We start from the raw sequence: 18,851 nt of genomic DNA on the forward strand, positions 1-18,851 counted from the left end.
GGTGCGGGCAGGGCTGGCAGGGCCCGGCGGTGCGGGGCGGGGGCGTGAGCTGCGCAGCCCGTGAACTTGGTCTCACTCACACTTCCCATCAGGCTTTCGGGGGTCTGGTTCTGCCCTCCTCTCACAGCCCGGGCAGGCACTGGGGAGTTGGGAACGGGGAGGCTCTTCCCTCTTTGGCGACTGCTTTTCGAGCCCCTTTTGAACGGGATGTGATTAATCCTTCGCTATACTTGGTTTTTCTTTGTCTGGCAATAATTGTCCCTTAGTTGAGATTTCATATTGGAAATTGACCTTTGCGACCCAGGCATCACCCTGTGGCGGTTCCAAATAGAAGGAGAATCCTCTTGGATGCACCAGAAAGTTGTTTATGGAAATCTGATTTAAAAGGACAGCCTAGTAATAAACTTACATGGTACTGAAGCATTTTTGCTGGGATACGAAGGAGATTTTAAGTGCCCTACTAAACACATGATCCCATCCTGGGATTGCTGCTGTCACAGCTCGCTCTCACTTGCTACAAAGGGTGACAGTGTTTGAGGAAGTTTGAGAGTTCTTGGTGATGTTTCAAATCCTTAATGATGTGGGATCCTTTGAACCAAGGCCCTGCTAATAAAGCTGCGTCTTCAGTAAATCCTGTGCTGCAAATAAGTCCAGTGACAAATGAGTTTTAAGAAGTTCATTCAGTGTCTGAGATGGGGGAAAAATTCCCTGACCTCAGTCTGTCAGACAAGGGAAGCATAAGAGTTGTGCAGGTGATGATCAGGAGTGTGTTGAAGTGTAAATGTATTATTGCACATTAACTCTGTAGTATGAATGTTATGGGAAAACCACAAGAAGTAAATATTGGGGCAGAAAAAAATCCCAGCGCATATTGCATTGAATTGCTTTTTTCCCGAGTGTTTTTGTCCCTTTTCAAGGTCATATGCTGGAAAAAGATAAAGAATTATTTTAAGCTTTTGCTGAGTAATACGAGCTTGTGAAACACATGTCTGTCTGCAGGTTGAAAAGTGTGTTTCAGAATTCTTCTACTTGGGAAACCTGAGGTTGAAGCAGCAGTGTCGCTGTCTTTTCATTGAATTACATCCTTGTGAATGTAATTTAATGTTTTCATACCTTTCTCAATAACAGTTGTCATCTTGTTTTGGTGACTGAAAAAAACAGGATGTTTCTTTAAAAGTTGTGACCACTCTGTATTTTCACGTCTTAGCAAAGTGGATGTTTCTTAATTTCTTTGTTTTCTGTCTATTATCTTAACTTGAAAAATACAGATTTTAGTTATGGTAATTTGCATTAAGCAGAATTTTACTGGTTTTCATCAGGCTTCTAAAAGGAAATACTGGCATCATTTTGAGATTTTCTTGTCAAATAGCTGTATGTCCTAATCATAGATTCTTTGTCATAATACATTCATAAATGTAGAAATAAGGCTGAATCACACTTTTAAAAACTAAAAATGAGAAGTATAAAATGCTGTCCTTTTTCACTTCTCATCACAGTACTACATAAATTACTATAAGTTCTCCAGCCATTTGAAAGAAAAGTTTTGCAGTCATATGAAAAAAAAGTTGTGTACTTCTTAAAAAATAAGTAGTTATTTTCTTTATGTGGGAGATGGAGGAAGTCTTAGCATGGACATCAAGGCATTCTCCTTTCTCTTTTTCTAATACACTTAACGTGTTTTATCAAGTAATTTCTAAGTGTCTTGTTGATGTTGCCTAATGAAGCTGGCTTTTATTTCAGTTTTAAAAGGGTGTATTTCAGTTTAGGTGGGAATTCTTGCTGGAGATAACCTGATCCAGACAGAAACATTTTTTGTCCTGATTTAACCAAATTGGTTATAACTAAACTGAAGGCTCTCTTTTCTGTAGGCAAGTCTTGCTCTTTTGACCTTTGGCTATTGCACCTTTTTCAAATGATGCTACAATATTGCACCTGGCTGTATTAATTCTCTTTGAAACAGTAGCTGTTGTACCGGAATCAACCTTTTCCTGATCCTACGAATGTAAAAGGTTTTGGAAATGAATTTCCTAGCCTAGAATGATCTGTAATGTGTCATAGTCAACTGACAATCCTTCTTGTTTTGATACCTTGTGCAAGTGACCTTGGTACTTTGCAGAAAGATAAAACAATTGGATACCAAATGTAAATTTAGTATATTAGTTTGGTGTCATATCCAGTATGTTCATTAACTTCATGAAGAAAACTTTACTATTCAATAATTGATTGTAATATATTAAGATTTTTCTTCCCTGCCCTTTTATGATATAAAGCCTGTATGAAGCTTATTTTGTGGAGAGCAAGATGGTAGCTTAAACAAGAAGTTGCTTTGTGTTATATAATAGGTGGAGTAACCTTTGAGTTGTTAACTTAGGCTTTGGGATGGTAAATAAGATACTTTTTAATCAGTATAAGACAGTCTTTCTGAAGGTATATGGTAATTTGGGTAACATCTATTTCTTTTTCTTAGAACCAACACAGATATACAGATTTCTACGTACCCGGAATCTAATAGCAGTGAGTAATTAGTCTTTATCACTCCTTTACTTTGGACTTTTAGGAAATATTAAAGCATAACTTCTTTTCTTTTTCTTTTTTTTTTTTTTTTTAACTCCAGCCAATATTTTTGCACAGAACTCTCACTTACATGTCTCACAGAAACTCCCGAACAAATATCAAAAGGTAAAATTGTTTTGTTGTTTTAAAACAATCCTAAAATGTTAACCAAGTAGCAGAAGTCTAAAAAATAGTGGAGGGTGACCTCCTCTTTTCACGAGGTGTGTAAAATATGACCTTTTTGTTTTGAAGATCTTAAAAACAATGTATGAATCAGTTGATTTCTGAGACCTAAGAACTTTTCTGCAGTTTAAGGTTGTATGCGACTTTGTGATTTCTGTTGATACTGGGAATACTGAAATGTGGATAACTTAACTATCTGCAGATCCTAACTGATTTTCCCACGTTTTATTTCTGGTTTAGGGGAGAACTTGTTATAAACCAAATGAAACTGTGTAACATCTGAGTTTACATTTTAGTTTAAACTGTAATTGAACTGCTTATTTGAAAAAAAGCAAACTACTGGTTTTGTTAATTAGTCTTGGAAGTATCCAGTAATTATTTCTGAAATGATTTTAAAATATGAAAAATTAAGGAGGTCAGTTCATAGCATTTTACAAAAAGTCCAGTAGATGCTTTAAAAAGGTTGCTTTGAACTGGATACATCTGAAAAATGGACTTCGGTTTTGACTTTGCAAAATAGTAATTCCCATCCTGAGGTGCTACAACTGCGTGTCAGTAGGCTTCATCAGTTCTACAGAGTGAAAAGTACAGTGGGCATGAATGGTTAGCAGAGTCACAAAGTCCTTTCATTTGCTGAAAATAACTTTTTACACTTTGGATTTTTGTGTAGTCTCTTAACACTTATTCTGGTATGTTTTAACACTGAAGTTCTTATCACTTGGAAACAGTTGCTGTGGGACTGAAATTAATCACAAATGCCTAAGGAATAGCCATAAAATCTGATCATGCAGACAATTCTAATTAAGCTATATTTGTAGCTAAGGAAGGTAATATTTGAATGATCTGTTGAGCAATAGAATTTGCATGTTTTTATTTAAATCTGTATTAGATATTATTTAATCTCTTGGATGTTTAGTGATCTTACTATTAACTTTAATGCTCCAAGAGAAGTTTTTCTTCAAATTGAATCCATAACATACAACTTAGGTACTTAGGCAGTGTTCAGATTTTTATTTTGTTTTCAATTTGAAGTTGCTACTTGTTTTTTCTTTCCAAAGTTACCAAAGTGAATAGTTTGCTATTTTAAAATAGGGCAGAGCCAAATTGTAATAGAAAATGTTTAGGGTGTTACAGGGTTGTGTTTTTTTGTTTCATTTGGGTTTTTTAAACTAGAATTGTGCAACAGGAAGCTTGTGCTTGTAACTTGTGTTTACTTATAGGTGGTTGAAATACGTAATGTTCTTTTACCTTTCTTTGGATCTGTGCTAGAGTTGCATGTACATTTTGTTTGTTGTCCACTGTTCCACATTCCAGTTCAACTTCAGCTGCACAAGTGATGCTTAGTTTCTTCTTGAAACATACTGATTTTTAGTAGTTCCCTTAACACGTGTTGTAGAGCTGTGATTTGAGTGTTCTAGTAAGTCAGATTAATAGCCCTTTTACTCAGTAGTTTTCTGACAATACTGACTTACTAAAATTATTCTGATAATTATGTCTAGGGAGATGAAGTAAAACATTTAGGTATATTTTCATTATAAAAACACAGTGCAACAGAAGTGAGCTACTGTAGTTGAGGGGAAAAAACCCAGAAGATAATTGCAAAGAAGTGTGTTCTTCTCTGAGTCCTCCCCTCCTGCTTTTCTGTGCTATCAGTGCTGTGGTCCTCCTTGAGCCTCGTTAAAACCACAAAAGCTGTGTATTAAAGATAATTTGAACTACCTAGATTTACTGTCAAAACATTCTCAACTGAACTTCCAGAGGAGGGGTTAGCAGGATAGTTGTTTGCTGGGCTGTGCTGGTAAACACTTTCAAATGTGTACAAGACTGTAATTGCCATTTTTCATTCAATAGAAATAGGTGAGGTATATGATTGTGTTTATTCTGGTAAAAAAGGGGCTTTAAAGAGGAAAAATACCCAAACTAGAGTAGATGATCTTCCTGAGGCTTATATTAGGAAAAAAAAAAAAAGTACTTAGCTTCAGTGTAGTAAAAATGTTTGTATGCAGAGTTTTCTCTGCAAAGAACTATCTTTTGGAGCTGCATCATTGTTAGCCTACTGATGTGGGCCATGACTATACATGTATATTTTTTATTTATTTCCCTAGAACTTCTTAATTCTGCCATTTTTTAATTGTTTGCCATTGTTGTATGTAAAATATAAAGATGTTATCTCCAGACTTTATAGAATGTACCTATTACAGCTCCCCATCTTTTGTCTCTAGCTCTACGGTAGTCTGAGAAAAATGCCACACAAATTTATCACTTGGAGGTAGGGAAGGAAAACTGCACTTTTACCAAGAAATTTTCCATTGATGTTGGTCCAAATGTTTAATACTGTGTAAAGTCCAGAATGCTTGCAAGTATAGAGAAATGTTGAGAGGGAGTAAGTTAATGGGCATGTGTCAACTTGGGTTAAAGTATTGAAATTGCTTATCACTGGAGAGGTAATGTTCCTGTGTCAGGTCATACTTGATGGAGAACTGAACTGGGCTTTCTGCCTGTTGCTCTATCTTCAAGTGTTACTGGTTTATTAGACCAGATCATGATGTTGGAATGAATTTAGTTAGTGAAAGTTGCTTCCCATACAGTATTCGGATAAAGGAAATATTTTTTATTTCTTTATTGGCAGAGCAATGGCATGCTATGAAGTGACTTGTAATACTTTGTTAATTATTACTGTGCTTGACTGGAATAAGAGTGGGTGGAGAAGGGAATGAATGCTCAAGATGCACATACTTGTAGCACAAGTAAATGCTGTCTTCAAAGTCCTGCATGTAGAGATGTTTATTACAAAAAATTGTCTGTTGTGCCTGAGAACACAGTAACCTAAAAATAATAATTCAGTGTAAAGTAATTTGTGTATTTTTAAAATGTTCTTGCAAGTTCACTTCAAAGGCAGCAATTGTTATTTAATTTGGCTTTTTGGTTGCTATTTTCAGTTTTTGTGAAAGATTTTTAGGAGGATTCTTGTTTTAACAGAGTCTGACATTAGGAAAGGTTGTCATTGTGCTTTCTGCATCAGCAATGCTCACAAATATTACACGTAAACTGTGTCAGATATTAGTGTATTTTATGAAAGGTTATTAAACTTTCCCGTTTTCCTGACATGTGTTTGTCTCTTAGCTGGTTTCCAGCTTATATTCCGATCATGACCTGGCTTTGCTCTAGAGCTGCATTAAGCAATTCTTTAGTCTTAAGAAAGCCTTCTAAAGGTATTTGCTGTTCTGCAGAACAGTGGCTGATTTTGGTGAGCTTGGGCAAAGTACATGCAGAGACTTTTTTACCTTAGAGTCTGAAATGTTTGACAAATTTCTCTATTGACATCTCTTGCTTTAAAACTGAGCATTGCAACATTCATTTTAATAGTCCCAGATTTTAGTGTAGGTGAGTCAGTTTGTGAATGTGTCATCTATGTGAATCTTAGGCTGAGTAAAGCTTTGAATCACTGATTGTTTACTACACATCATAATTATTTTTCTCTGACTGCAACCCTGTACTTCTTACCTAGTGTTTCTTGTCCAGTGTTGCTGTTTAGTCACCATGTGATTTGTAACTAAATAATTTGGATGCTTTACATGCTGAATGTAGACAATGTATGACATCAGTGTTTCTTCAGTCAGGGTATTTCTGTAGATGGATGATGCTTCCCATTTCCCCAGAGCATGTCGTGTTGTTCCCCCTAAAAGAAATCCAGTATTTGACAACAGCTTTTGTTCTTAATTCATTTTTCTAAGATATACATGAAGGAAGGATGCCCTTGAAGCTTATGGTGTGTCAGTCTAGCCTAGTGCAATTGTGTTGGCACCTAGGTCCAAGAGCATTAATTTTCCTTGAGAAAAAAAAAACAAAAACCTATTGTGGAAATGATTTAATAACTTCTGTTCATGAGTGAACTTCATTTAGCAGTAAACATTAAATTGTATATATGGTAGAACAGAATGAACACATGAGCATGCACAAACTGATGTCAGAATTACAGAGAGAAATGGTTTGAAGTGATTCTTCATCATGACATTATTGCCATTGCTTGTCAGCCCTCCTCCCTTTTTTTTGTGAGTGTGCTCTAGAAGTAGCTTCAGATTTAATTATTTGTATTGTGTCCATTTAATGTTGTGAAGAAGTAAAGATTTTTTTATATTATTATTAGGTTCTTCACTATTTTATCAGATAAGGTTGTAAGTGTTTTTCATTTTTATGATCATGATTAAAATAGTAATGACTGAAGAGCTGGCATTTATGTTCCTAATAGGGAAAAGTGTCACTAAAGCAGGAAGATTTTCTTTGACCAAAGCAAAGTGTGGTTAGACATGTTCATTGCAAGATTTGAATAAGGTGCTGTTAAATGACACTTGTTATGAGCAGTAGTATTACTTCTCAGAGGTCTGGGTTTAATTAGCTGTATTATTTTGATACTGTATGGCTGTATTGCAGTTGTTTCCCTACAACATGGGTGTGCCAGAAAAAGTATAGAAAGAGTGCTTTCTGAACAGAATGGTAAAATTATAGGTACAGACATCTTCAGATAGAAAACCAAATAAAAGTTTAGGTTGAATAAATTTTCTTGTTATATATTATGAGAATAGTGGCTATATGAAACTACTCTTCTTCTTCTTCACAGGAAAACGTTCAAAGTAGATGACATGTTATCAAAAGTAGAGAAAATGAAGGGAGAACAAGAATCTCACAGGTACTGTCCTGCTTATATTTGTGTGTGTATGTACAAATAAGCACATGTGTGTGCTAAATCTCAAGTCTTTTTGAGAAAATTAGTGATATAGAGTAATTATTAGAAGCAAAGCACTTACTGTTTGAAATGTTGCTTCCAGAATCTTAAAATATGTCTATGGATCACTTAGAAACTTGGAGAAAAGCAGTATCAGGATAAAATTCCAATATTTATCATGCCACTTCTTGAAATCTATATAGAAGCGTCAAGTAGGCAGATTTGGGAAAATACTACATTGTTATACTATTTGGGGCTTTTGTAGGTATGTACAGATATATACATATATATATATCTTTAACCTTATGTTCATAATTATGTAAAAAAAAAAATAATCACATACGTCTCGTGTTAAACCTTTACGTGGTTCTACCTGAATAACAGTGTTTCTCTTCAATAGATACTTTCAAGTATAATTCTTAAGGAATTGTCAATTTGCAAAGGGCTTCCTCTGATTTCTAACTGAAACATTAATTACCTTTATACTTTATACTTGTAATTACCTTTATACTGCTGTACCTGTTTGGGTTTTTTTGTTGTGTTTTTTTTTTTCATCTTAGGCTTTTTCCCCCACAAGAGTTATGTAATACACTTCACCGTTAGATAAATCTCATTTTATCAGGTCTTGCTACTTTGCTTCAGAAGAAAAGACTGAGCCCTTGCTGAACTTGCTGTATTGTATTTGGCAAAAGTCAAAGTTTAGCAGAGATGTAAAACTTGGGGCTGGAGTGTTTCAGCTCATTTTCATCCTAGCTTGTCCTTGTAATGATGGCAAGAAGGAGGCATAGCAAATATGCCGGGTCTGTTGTTTCTTGACAAGTTTCCTAGTTGCTGAAATAAAATTCTGTAAAAAGCTAATTCACTGAGAAGTGATGTATCATATGGTGTGTGATATTTGAGTGTGATAGATGATGACCATAAATTATTTTCTTAAATTATAGTCTTTATGTATGAATTAAACACCCAGGTTTTTTCTTAAAGTATATATGGTGGAAATTAACCAATCCATTGTAAGAATTCCAGAGTAATTTTGTTCTAATCTATACAATTCAGAGATCTGTTCTAGTCCTTCAGGTTGGTTTTATGTTCTTTTTTGGTAGAAAGACTGTAAATAATTTGCCCAAACCCTTCTATTTAATATACTGATAGACAATGAAATTGAAAACATTCTGGAAATTTTAAAACAAAACCAGACATATAAAAGACTAACCTAAGTTGCTGGAATGTGTGAAGACCTGTTAAGGTGTTTTTCTGTGGTGGGTGTTTGTTTGCTTGGTTTTTAACCAGATGTTCTTTTTCCATAGTGTTAACAAATTACTAGCCTACTTCAGGGGCAACCATGCTAGATACAACTTATTCTGATAAAAATTTATAAATCTTGTGTTCTAAGAGGTTTTATACATTTACTGTATATTATTTTTTTTCTTAATTAACTTCTGTTCCATATATTGTGGATACTTGCTAGGTGAATATTCTGTTCTTAAGGATAAGGTTCATGTCAAAACAAAATAGTCAGACTGTGGATCTGTGTGTGTTGCTTCTTGTGCTTTCACATCTATGAACAATCATGTACTTTAGACTAGAATTGTTCTGGAAAATTGACACAGGTGAATGTTGCAAGTTGATATAGGTGCAATTTTTTGAATGCTGAAGCTGTTGGGCACTTTCACTAATCTCAGTGCTCTCCAGAATGTGTTTAAAAACAGATGTTTAATGTCAAATTGTATCTTCCTAAAAGTCATTGAAGGTGCTCAAAATTGTATCTATTCTAGTGTAACAGACAATATTTTGTTCAGTTCTATGTACTTCAAAAATACTAAGTGCTTTTGAGGCCCGTTTTAGCCTAGGTTTGTGAATACTTGCCTTAAGCTGAAATGTATTCTGAATTTAACAATCTGAAACAAGATGGATCTGTAGTCAGCAGAAGAGTAGCTACAAATTGCAATGCTCTGGAACAAAAAGGGGACAATTATTATTTTGATTGCATGTGTATAGATGATATGGACTTGATGTGACTGGTAATCTTGATTTCTCAGTCTGTAACTTCCCCATTTTAAATATTCTGCTTACCAAACCTAAAAATACTTGTTAAAAATACCAAGTGCGTGGTTCAGGGTGAAGTTGTTGAAAATTTTCACCAAAACTCATCTCTGTGGCTTATGAATGTCATGGCAATGTGTTTGCCTGCCTGTGAAGGCAAGATCTCACACCTTCAAACAGTGCCCTTCTGCTGCAGTGTTTAAATCTTTGCTTTTTGTTGTTGTTGTTTTCTTTTTAATATATCACATTATAGTATCCACAGAGATAATCAGTTATAAAGAGAAAGCTGGTCTACAACTTTGCATCAGTTGCAGCTGCTGTATCCAGGCAGTTTCCAAGTGAGAGAGATGGACCATTTCATTTTAGTTCTGCCTCTTGGGTAGGCCTGTCCTGAACATCTGTGAGTGGAGTGGCTGCTGTGTGAAGAAACCACTTACTTGTTCTAATATTTCCTCTCCTTTTTTATATTTAGCTTGTCGGCTCATTTGCAGCTTACATTTACTGGGTTCTTCCATAAAAATGGTATGTTTGCTAGTTCATTCATTCTGCAGTTGATTTGTGTAGCACCTTTGAAATTAATATGGATCTGTGAGGGGAATATTTTGAATCTCTGCTCTTTGGGTGCAGATTTTAGGGTAATTAAGTTCAGAGTATCCCATTAGTTACAATACCTTCAATGAGGCTTTAAATATATTGTAGCATAATTGTAATGTTGAGTGGATGGAACTTACAGGATTTTAGTAGAAAACAGTGATTTTGATAAATACTTCAAGTCATTATCCATTCAAAATGAAATAGACCTTGAAGAGTTCCTGAACAAAGTGATTTTATGGGAGTTTGGGATATTTGAAGTAGCTTTAAAATAAACCTCAGTCTTCAAGTAGTTCAAAGAACCAGTGGTGTTTAATTTAAAATAGAAGCCTGATAATAAACTTCATCAATTAGAGACTAGAGGTGAGACAAAGACCATATCAGCTATCCTGACATTGCACAACCTTAAAGAGTTGTGGCTTTTTTTAGTTTTATGTTCATATCTAATAGCATCTGTATTTTAAGATTTGATACAAACCAAATTCAGAGTTTGAAAGCTGTAAAGAAAAAAAAAATTGAAATAATTTGACTTGTCTGTGATTAGTGTTTTCTGTCTTCCCTTGAATCTACCCTTATCCTTTTTCTCTACTATAGAAAGGTTTTGGCAATGACAAAGGTAGCAAGCTTACTTTTTTAAAGCTTTGGCAATCAACTGTGCATTTTAATATGTTAGTATTAGAGTAGCTGGGGAGGGTATGTTCTCAAGTGGGAATTTGCAGTAACTTTGGGGAGGACTGAAACTTATAATTTGACTAGAGGTCTTTGTGCCTGGAGGTACCTATGGTTAAAAAGTAATTACTCGTGGATTTACACTGTTGAGTAGATCTTCACTTATTCAGAATGTAAAATATTTCTCTCTTTAGATAAGCCATCACAAAACTCAGAGAATGAACAAAATTCTGTAACCCTGGAAGTATTGCTTGTGAAAGTTTGCCACAAGAAACGAAAGGTAAAAATGAGTTGTCAAACTTTTAATATATATTCAAGCAAAATGTTTACCTGATGCAAAATGTTTACCTGATTCTAGAACACCTAATTAATGTTGCCATACAAGAAGGTAATGGTGAAATGATGCTTCTGTTGAGATGATTTTAATCTTTAAGTTTAGGGACTAATCTATTCAAGTTGTTTTCTACTGAGTCAGTAAAGGATTCTGGAGAAGCAAATATATATATGTATGGATTTTGCTGTGTCAGAAATAAATGGAAGTTAAAAATAAAACATTGTTAATTGAGTTTAGCTTACTTGAATGTCAAATTCACTCAGATTCACTCATTGTGAATCGCAGCCACCTCTATTTTTACTTGAATGTTTTGTAGCACATCTTTAAACTGTTAATTCTCTTCTAATGTCCAGATACTTAAGTAAACCAGTCACAAAATCATAAAATACTCTGGGCCCTTTAGAGTTTAGAATAAAAAAGAAACAAATTGCTATTGTTTTGAATTCCTGCCAAGTCTTGGCTCTTTCCTTGTAACTATGTTTTTTATGCTGATCATCTCAATTATTGCACATTTTAGCTACTATGAATCATAAACAATTTTCATACCTTTTGTTTTTTTGAAGCATTTTTAAATTTGCTTGCTATTTTAGCTATGTACGTTTCACTCCAGTTGGCAAATTATCTTTGCAGCTCTGGGAATATGGGAGGTTCAGTTAGGTATGCTGTAATCTTTAACCAAAAAGGGAAAGATCTGCAGTCAGAACTTTGTCTATTTCCCCTAAGAATATTAAGCTGTTTTGACATGTTTTTTGAGAGTTAATGTTGTTTCTAGCCAGTTTTGTTACCTGCTGTAATAGGAATAAATATGGTAAAAGCAGGAGGTGCTGATGGTGATTTGAAATGCTTTGCTGCAAGTTTCATAATTAGGCCATCTTGCCTTGTTTGTCCAGTACTACACAGTGTTCAATGATCTATTTGAGAGATACTAACTATAATAAATCCTAGGTAAGTGGTTCTTTATCTCCTAGATAGGACAAAGTGCACTTTGTAATATTGCAAGAAGATAGGAAGCCCTTGAAATATATGTGTATAACCAAAACATTTAATTTCTTTAGGTAAACAGAATTAAATTAGTATTAATGACTGTTCTACAATCCTTCTGAATGCCTCATGTTAGTGTTAATTTAATCACTTAGAGAAAAATGGCTGCTGCCAGAAGTGGTTATAAAATGTCAGGTTTAGTTACACTTTCAAATATCTATTTTTGCATTGAAAACCTAGGATTGCTGTTCCTGATTTTTCTAACATACATCTGTTACAAGGCTTATTTTCAAAAATATGGCAGGACAAGGACAATTCATAAATAATTAACATAAATTTTAACACTTAAATGTCTCTGCTTTGTATTCTAAAAACCTAAACCTTAGCTTTCCTGTTTTCCTGCAGGATGTCAGTTGTCCAGTAAGGCAGGTTCCTACAGGTAAAAAGCAGGTGCCTTTAAACCCAGACCTCAGCCAAATAAAACCAGGCAACTTCCCATCACTCGCAGTTTCCAGCAATGAGTTTGAACCAAGCAACAGCCACATGGTCAAGTCGTACTCCTTGTTATTCAGAGTAACTCGCCCAGGAAGAAGAGAGTTTAATGGACTGATCAACGGTGAAACTAATGAAAACATTGGTAAAGTCTTCAAATGTGGTTTTACAAGGCTTATCTAGTAGGCATGTGTACAGTCCTGGTCTGCAGCACAGGGCAGACTCTGAGAAGGGCCAGTAATAGATGAGTGACTGGATTTGCTTTCATTTGCTTTCATTCTTTTTCAGGGTGGGACTTAAGTACAGCTGGTAGCTAGAAACTGTTCTTCCAATTCTGTTTAAATTTAACACTAGATTTTACCAATTTCTGATGGTGAAGATGTGAGGAAGCACAAATGGGGGGTGAATCATATTAGAGCTGTGGTTGCTGTGACTGTCATTGAACCTCCAGCAACACTGGTAGCTCCTGACTCAGCTGACTCATCAGAACTACCTGGCTAGCCAATAAAGAAAATACCTTTATAACAATTTTTTTAAGCTATTTTCTTAATCTTGTCAAGACATATGTTACATTACAAATATTACAACCTTGAAGAGTGGATATAGAATGAAAAACTTTTAACTGTTTTATAGCTACGAGAGGAGGAGGCTCAAATCCCAAATTCTTCATGCTGACAGAGTAACGTGACTACATTGTAACTATATGTGAACATATTAAAATATGATTACTGTTAAGCTAAGTGCTCTTTCCATTGCCATCGAGCTGTTCATTTAATGGTGTGTCCTTTGCTATTGTATGAAACGTGACATAATCAACAGCCAGTTCTGTTTACAGTTGCATAGAAGCTGTTCAGTCTTCTGATTTTGTGCTTACATGGTAATATATTACCTTATTTCTTTGCAGATGTCAATGAGGAGCTTCCAGCTAGAAGAAAAAGAAACTCTTCTAATCGTGAAGATGGAGAAAAGACATTTGTAGCACAAATGACTGTATTTGATAAAAACAGGTAATATGATCACATATGATACAGAGAAAATAAACAAGTAGTTAAAATCCTAATAGGCTTTATAGCTCTGTAGGGTAATGTAAGAAAATAAAACAGAAAGCAGAATTTCTCAGGCCTTGCTGAACAGATCTGATACATAGGAGGGAGCAGGGTGAGATAAGGAGGAAAGTGAAATTGTAGCAAGTTGCTTAAGATGTTGAAATTGCCCGTTGTTGTCCCTGTAAAGCATTTTTTTTCTTTTTAAGAATCCTATACTTGAAATTTACTATGTTGAATCCTCTTAAGGTTACATCTCACATGGGTCTGATATGAAGACAGAATTCTTTAGTTCTGGAGGCCTGATTAGAAGTCATATTGGCTTGCTAGAACAGAGTAGTTATTAATGAAGCAGGAATAAATAAGATTATTTGCAGGGAATGTCATTCAGGTTGGTTTTTATTTCTTCACAGGAATTTTCCCATCATAGTATTAATTTTGTATTAACAGTAGCTTTCTTACATCTCCTGGAATTGCTTGGATGGAGGCCTTTATGTTGATGTTCGGCATAAGGGAGCTTTCTCATGAGTGGTGTTTGCCTAAGATTCACATTTACTTGTCAAATACGTTTGCCTGAAAATCTGCCTTTAGATTCACAGAGACTTAGTTACTGTGAAATATATTCTACTTTTTGATAGACAAACAATGAACCCAAGTGTTTGACTCATAATTCACACTTTGTCATGACAGACGCTTGCAACTTCTGGATGGGGAATATGAAGTGGCCATGCAGGAAATGGAAGAGTGTCCCATTAGCAAGAAAAGAGCAACATGGGAAACAATACTTGATGGGAAGGTATGGATTCTTTCAGGGGCTGAAAGACCTGTCTGCAGTTACAGTGGTCTGGATTAAGGTGAAACACCATTCCAAGTGCTGTGACACTGGTCTGCAAAAATGCTGTTCACAAAGATCCATGTGTCTGCCACACGATGTGCATGAAGTGGTTGCTCAGGAATGTGCAGGAACCTGCATAGTCATGTTTTTAGGTTTAGGGGGTTTTAGTATGTCTAAATGTGTATGCTTATGTTGAAAACACAAGGATTTCAGGTGATTAAAAAGTTTACATCTCCATTCTGTGAATGCTTACTTATGATTGGATAGTTTACCTGGGAAGACACTAATTCTGCTGGTTTATTTTTTATTTCCACCCCCACAGAGATTGCCTCCATTTGAAACATTTTCTCAGGGACCTACACTTCAGTTTACTCTTCGTTGGACAGGCGACACAAATGATAAGTCTACAGCTCCTATAGCTAAGCCTCTTGCAACACGGAATTCTGAAAGCCTCCCTCAAGAAAACAAGCCCAATTCTGTTAAACCTACTCAGACTATAGGTAAGCAAACTTTGGTTTTGTTGCTGAATAATCATCTGCTCAGCACTTGTGTGCTCCAGGGTTCCTGACACACTGATGCAACTGCTTCAGGTAATCTTACACATGAGAAAGGAAAAATGAATGGATTTTGTTGTATCCCATATTTTGTGCATTTTGGTTTTTTAAGGCAAGTTTGAAAGCTAAAAATAGAGGAATCTTTGAAGTCATGACAGTGTTGAAGTGATGATACACAATCCTCATAAATCCTGATTTGAAATAAATCGGGGGGAAAATCTGTGAATAGGACTCACAGCATTATCTGGTTTGCTGTACTCCTTTTAATAACTGTTCTGTAAATATTTATTCTATTATGCTTTGTGGTGAAAACAGTTTTTAAAATTAGTGAGATGATGTATTTAGCTCTTGGAAAACATATATATACACACACTAAACGGATTAGTTCAGGAGCTATTGAAATGTCTAGGAACCTCTTATTCTGCTGTTCCTAAAAAGTTTGTCTTGTGAAGCTGCTGAATATAAAATTATATTTATCCTAAATTTACATAGGTGGTTTTAAGTTCTATTTTAGAAAAAGAAAATTCAAATGTCCTTTGATATTTTTGTAGGTATATGTAAATAAAACAGGTGTATGTTCCTCATCAGTTTCTTTATGGAAAGTCTTTGGGGAATGTTTCTCTTTGCTTAAGGTTTGCTAATCAGTATCAGTGCTGTGTCTTACCTGGAACATTTCAGCAACTTAGAAGGTTTGACCCTTAATTTTCTCAAAGCATCTGTGATAGCATACTTAAAAAAAAACCACCACAAAACCAACAGACAGAACATGCATGATGTAAAATTAACAGCCATATACTTGCTGTGAGATGTTTTGCAGAAGATTGTAGTATTAGGGTATGTGTTGAGATATTAAAATCAACTACTTTTTTCTTTTTCAAGAGTTGTTTAGATCTTCTTGCAAAATACTGGGGTAGCTGCTGGGGGGGTAACTAATTGTACGCTGAAGTCCACTCAGCTGAAAACTACACAAAGTGATGTAGCTGTACAGTAGGTAGCATCCCAGGTGGCTATAATTATATCAAGGAATTAAAAGCAATGCAGTTTTTATATTTTAAATACAAATTTTGTGATTAGTATGAGGTTCAGTTGCTTAATTGCACAGTTGTTAGCAAGTTTCTAAAAACATGTTTCTTTCTTGCTGTCCCAGAGCTTAGCTTAAAAAAGCTAATACTAAAATACTTTTTGACATAGGAAGCAAGGACAGCTTTGAATGACCATTGTGCCTTTTTTTATTTTTAATTGAAAATAGCAGTTTCCTGTCTTGGTGTCACATTTAATCTAAACCTTTCCTGTGCTTCCTAAGGGGCAGTGGGGGCTGGCCTAGAAACTTTCTTTTGTCTTGCTCACAGTTGTTTGTAACTTTGGCTTGGAACATTATGCTGGCAGGTGAGGCCCAAGGACAGCTGGAAAACAAACTGTAGGGAAGGCAACAGGCTGCTCCTGTTGTTTGAAGGCCTGTGAACATACCTGGGCTCTCAATGAGCACTGGATTCACTTCCAAGTGATCAGTGTTTCCTAGCTTGTAACTCAGTTGGGACTGCATGATTAAGGAAATTTCTAGGTCCCTGTTACAGAAGGAATTACCTGGAGTGCAGTGGTTCTGTCTCCAGGCTTAATTAATTGGAGAATTTGTGCAAAATGGTATTTCAGTATGATTTTGTGTTGAATATGTAACTTTGGTGTTTTGGAGCTGTAGTAGTGGCAAGTAGTAGCAAGGGAGTGATTATTATGAAAAAAATACTGCTTTTCCAGATGTGCAGTTGTATTGCAGTATATGGTGGGAAATTTGATGTCTCAACAACAGCTCCTGTCTGGTGAGACTTTTCCCACCAGAGGGCAATTCTTTTTACTGCTTTTAGAGTCTTAGTGTGTATTAATACAAAAGTTTGAGGAAGAAGAGCTTCAGCCCTGCCTGTGCAGAAACCACTGTCTACAAGGATCCCTAACATCCTCAGTCAACCTTTGTCTTTGGAAAGAGTAAAAAAAAAAAAGAGTGCAAGAATATTTAAGTAAGACTGGTTCCTGGCTTCTGAATTGAACATTTTAATTGAGCTAGGGATTGCAAACACTTAGGTTTCTGGAATTGGGATGAATGACCAACACTTAATGCATACAAATGTGAAGTAATTTCCAATAGAAGAAAGCTAACAGAAGTGGGGAAGTATTTTAACTTTTACTGTAAAAGTTGTTCTGATTTCCCCTGACTTCCTCATACCAGGCCTCCTTGTATTTTGGAGTTTCTTGGAGGCTTGTATGGTAATTTTTAAGGCAAGTTTTATGCTCAGACTTGCAGAGGAAATGTCTGTATGTTGACTAACTCTAGAAGGTGTGTACAGGTTTACTACATAATAAATATAGAGGCAATAGGGATGTGGCAAGTCTGTGTTGGGATAGAACCCATTTTTCTCCTGCATCAGAGAAGCTAAGTGTCCCAGTAGATTGGGTAAAGTTACAGCAAGAGCCACCTTCCGAAATAGCAGAGCAGGCTCTCATGCAGAAACATGTTGGAGTGCAGCCCTGTAGGGTATTTATGAGAGATGTGCTGGTTTCAGTCTCTGAATATCAAGAAAGGAGGAAAGTGAAACTAGTAGGAAATTTCTGTCAGTGAGAGTGTTTGATAGTAAAGGCTCCAGTGTATCTTTCCCAAGGGTATATCAATTTGGTGTTGTCATTTTACTTTGGCATGCTTCCCAAGGCAGACCAATGGAATAAAGACATCAAAGACTTTGTAAATGTGGTGGCTTAAGCTTTGCTGTAATTACAAAGTGCTCAGACTAACTGAGCCATGGAATTCTAATTATCTGATGTGGTGCAGGCTGAAGTGTTGGGCCTCTTCTCTTTTTCATACAAGAAGAGGATGAAATTTTCCTTTTCTCCAAAATATTTACTGTAAAATAATTGGATCTTCTTGGTCAGTAAAGCTGAGACTTGTTTTTCCGTCTTTTTCATAATTCAAAAGCAACTAGGTGTCATTATTTGGTTTCTTCTGAGGGCAGACTTGAAACATGCTTAGATATGTGAGGTTTCTGATTAATCATATGGAACCAAATAATCTTGGTGAGATTAAAATGTATGGAAGATGCTGAGCAGCAATAACAGTGCCGTTGCACACAAAACCAGTAAATGTTTGAGGGATAAGAGTTATAAGCTAAAGCTTCAATAAAATATTTTTTGTGTTCCTTTCATACTGTTTTGTCTGTTGGATGACTTTGGAAACTTTCAGAAATGGGATTGAAGCAATGTATTTACCATGCAGCCATCTGTTTGTTTTTTTATTCCCCACCCACACCTGCTTTTAGGTATACCTAGATATTTCTCTGTTTGCTTAGATGGGGTAAGAAAAACGTTGCTTTTTATCTGTTTTTTAAGTTTTCTGAAGCTTTCTCCAAAATGGAGATACATTAAGTGTTTAGAAGTGATGAGTTTGCCTCTAGATTCGTGGAGAAAGCTGAACATCAAGTCTTCCTTGTTGCTACATGTATGGAAGTACACGAGAGTAACCCATTTCCTTCAGAGCTTCCATGTTTGAGTCAGAAACAAGGTCTTTTTTTTTTCTGTCTTCACCAAAGAAGTGTATGTCTGTGTGTGTTTTTCAGCTGTGAAAGAATCCTTGCCAACAGACCTTCAAACAAGAAAAGAGAGAGATGTTTTAAATGAACCTCGACAAAAGTTGCGAATATTTTACCAGGTATTGGAAAGAAGCATTGAAGGGAGAAAAACAGAATGCAAATATTGCATGGAATTAAAATGTTCAGTTATATTCTGAGTTGGATGGAAATTTCCATTTGCATTTTTAGCAGATATCTTGAGGGGCTCAGATTCATATGTTAACAGCCATTTCACATATTTCTTA

General features: G+C 35.6%; 1 protein-coding gene across 1 annotated transcript in view; it reads left to right on the forward strand.

Moving 5' to 3' along the window:
- The window catches only part of SUZ12 (SUZ12 polycomb repressive complex 2 subunit), a 25,809-nt gene that overhangs the window by 1,333 nt on the left and 5,625 nt on the right, over positions 1-18,851 (forward strand). The window contains exons 2-11 of the mRNA XM_010002777.1: positions 2,372-2,514; positions 2,615-2,679; positions 7,355-7,423; positions 9,972-10,021; positions 10,954-11,039; positions 12,480-12,711; positions 13,471-13,573; positions 14,300-14,405; positions 14,767-14,944; positions 18,595-18,686. Of these exons, the coding sequence (XP_010001079.1) occupies positions 2,372-2,514; positions 2,615-2,679; positions 7,355-7,423; positions 9,972-10,021; positions 10,954-11,039; positions 12,480-12,711; positions 13,471-13,573; positions 14,300-14,405; positions 14,767-14,944; positions 18,595-18,686 (1,124 nt within the window). The remainder of the gene's footprint in view (positions 1-2,371; positions 2,515-2,614; positions 2,680-7,354; positions 7,424-9,971; positions 10,022-10,953; positions 11,040-12,479; positions 12,712-13,470; positions 13,574-14,299; positions 14,406-14,766; positions 14,945-18,594; positions 18,687-18,851) is intronic.

Source organism: Chaetura pelagica, unplaced genomic scaffold, assembly GCF_000747805.2.
Source record: "Chaetura pelagica isolate M959 unplaced genomic scaffold, ChaPel_1.0 scaffold47, whole genome shotgun sequence".
Classification (NCBI taxonomy): domain Eukaryota; kingdom Metazoa; phylum Chordata; class Aves; order Apodiformes; family Apodidae; genus Chaetura; species Chaetura pelagica.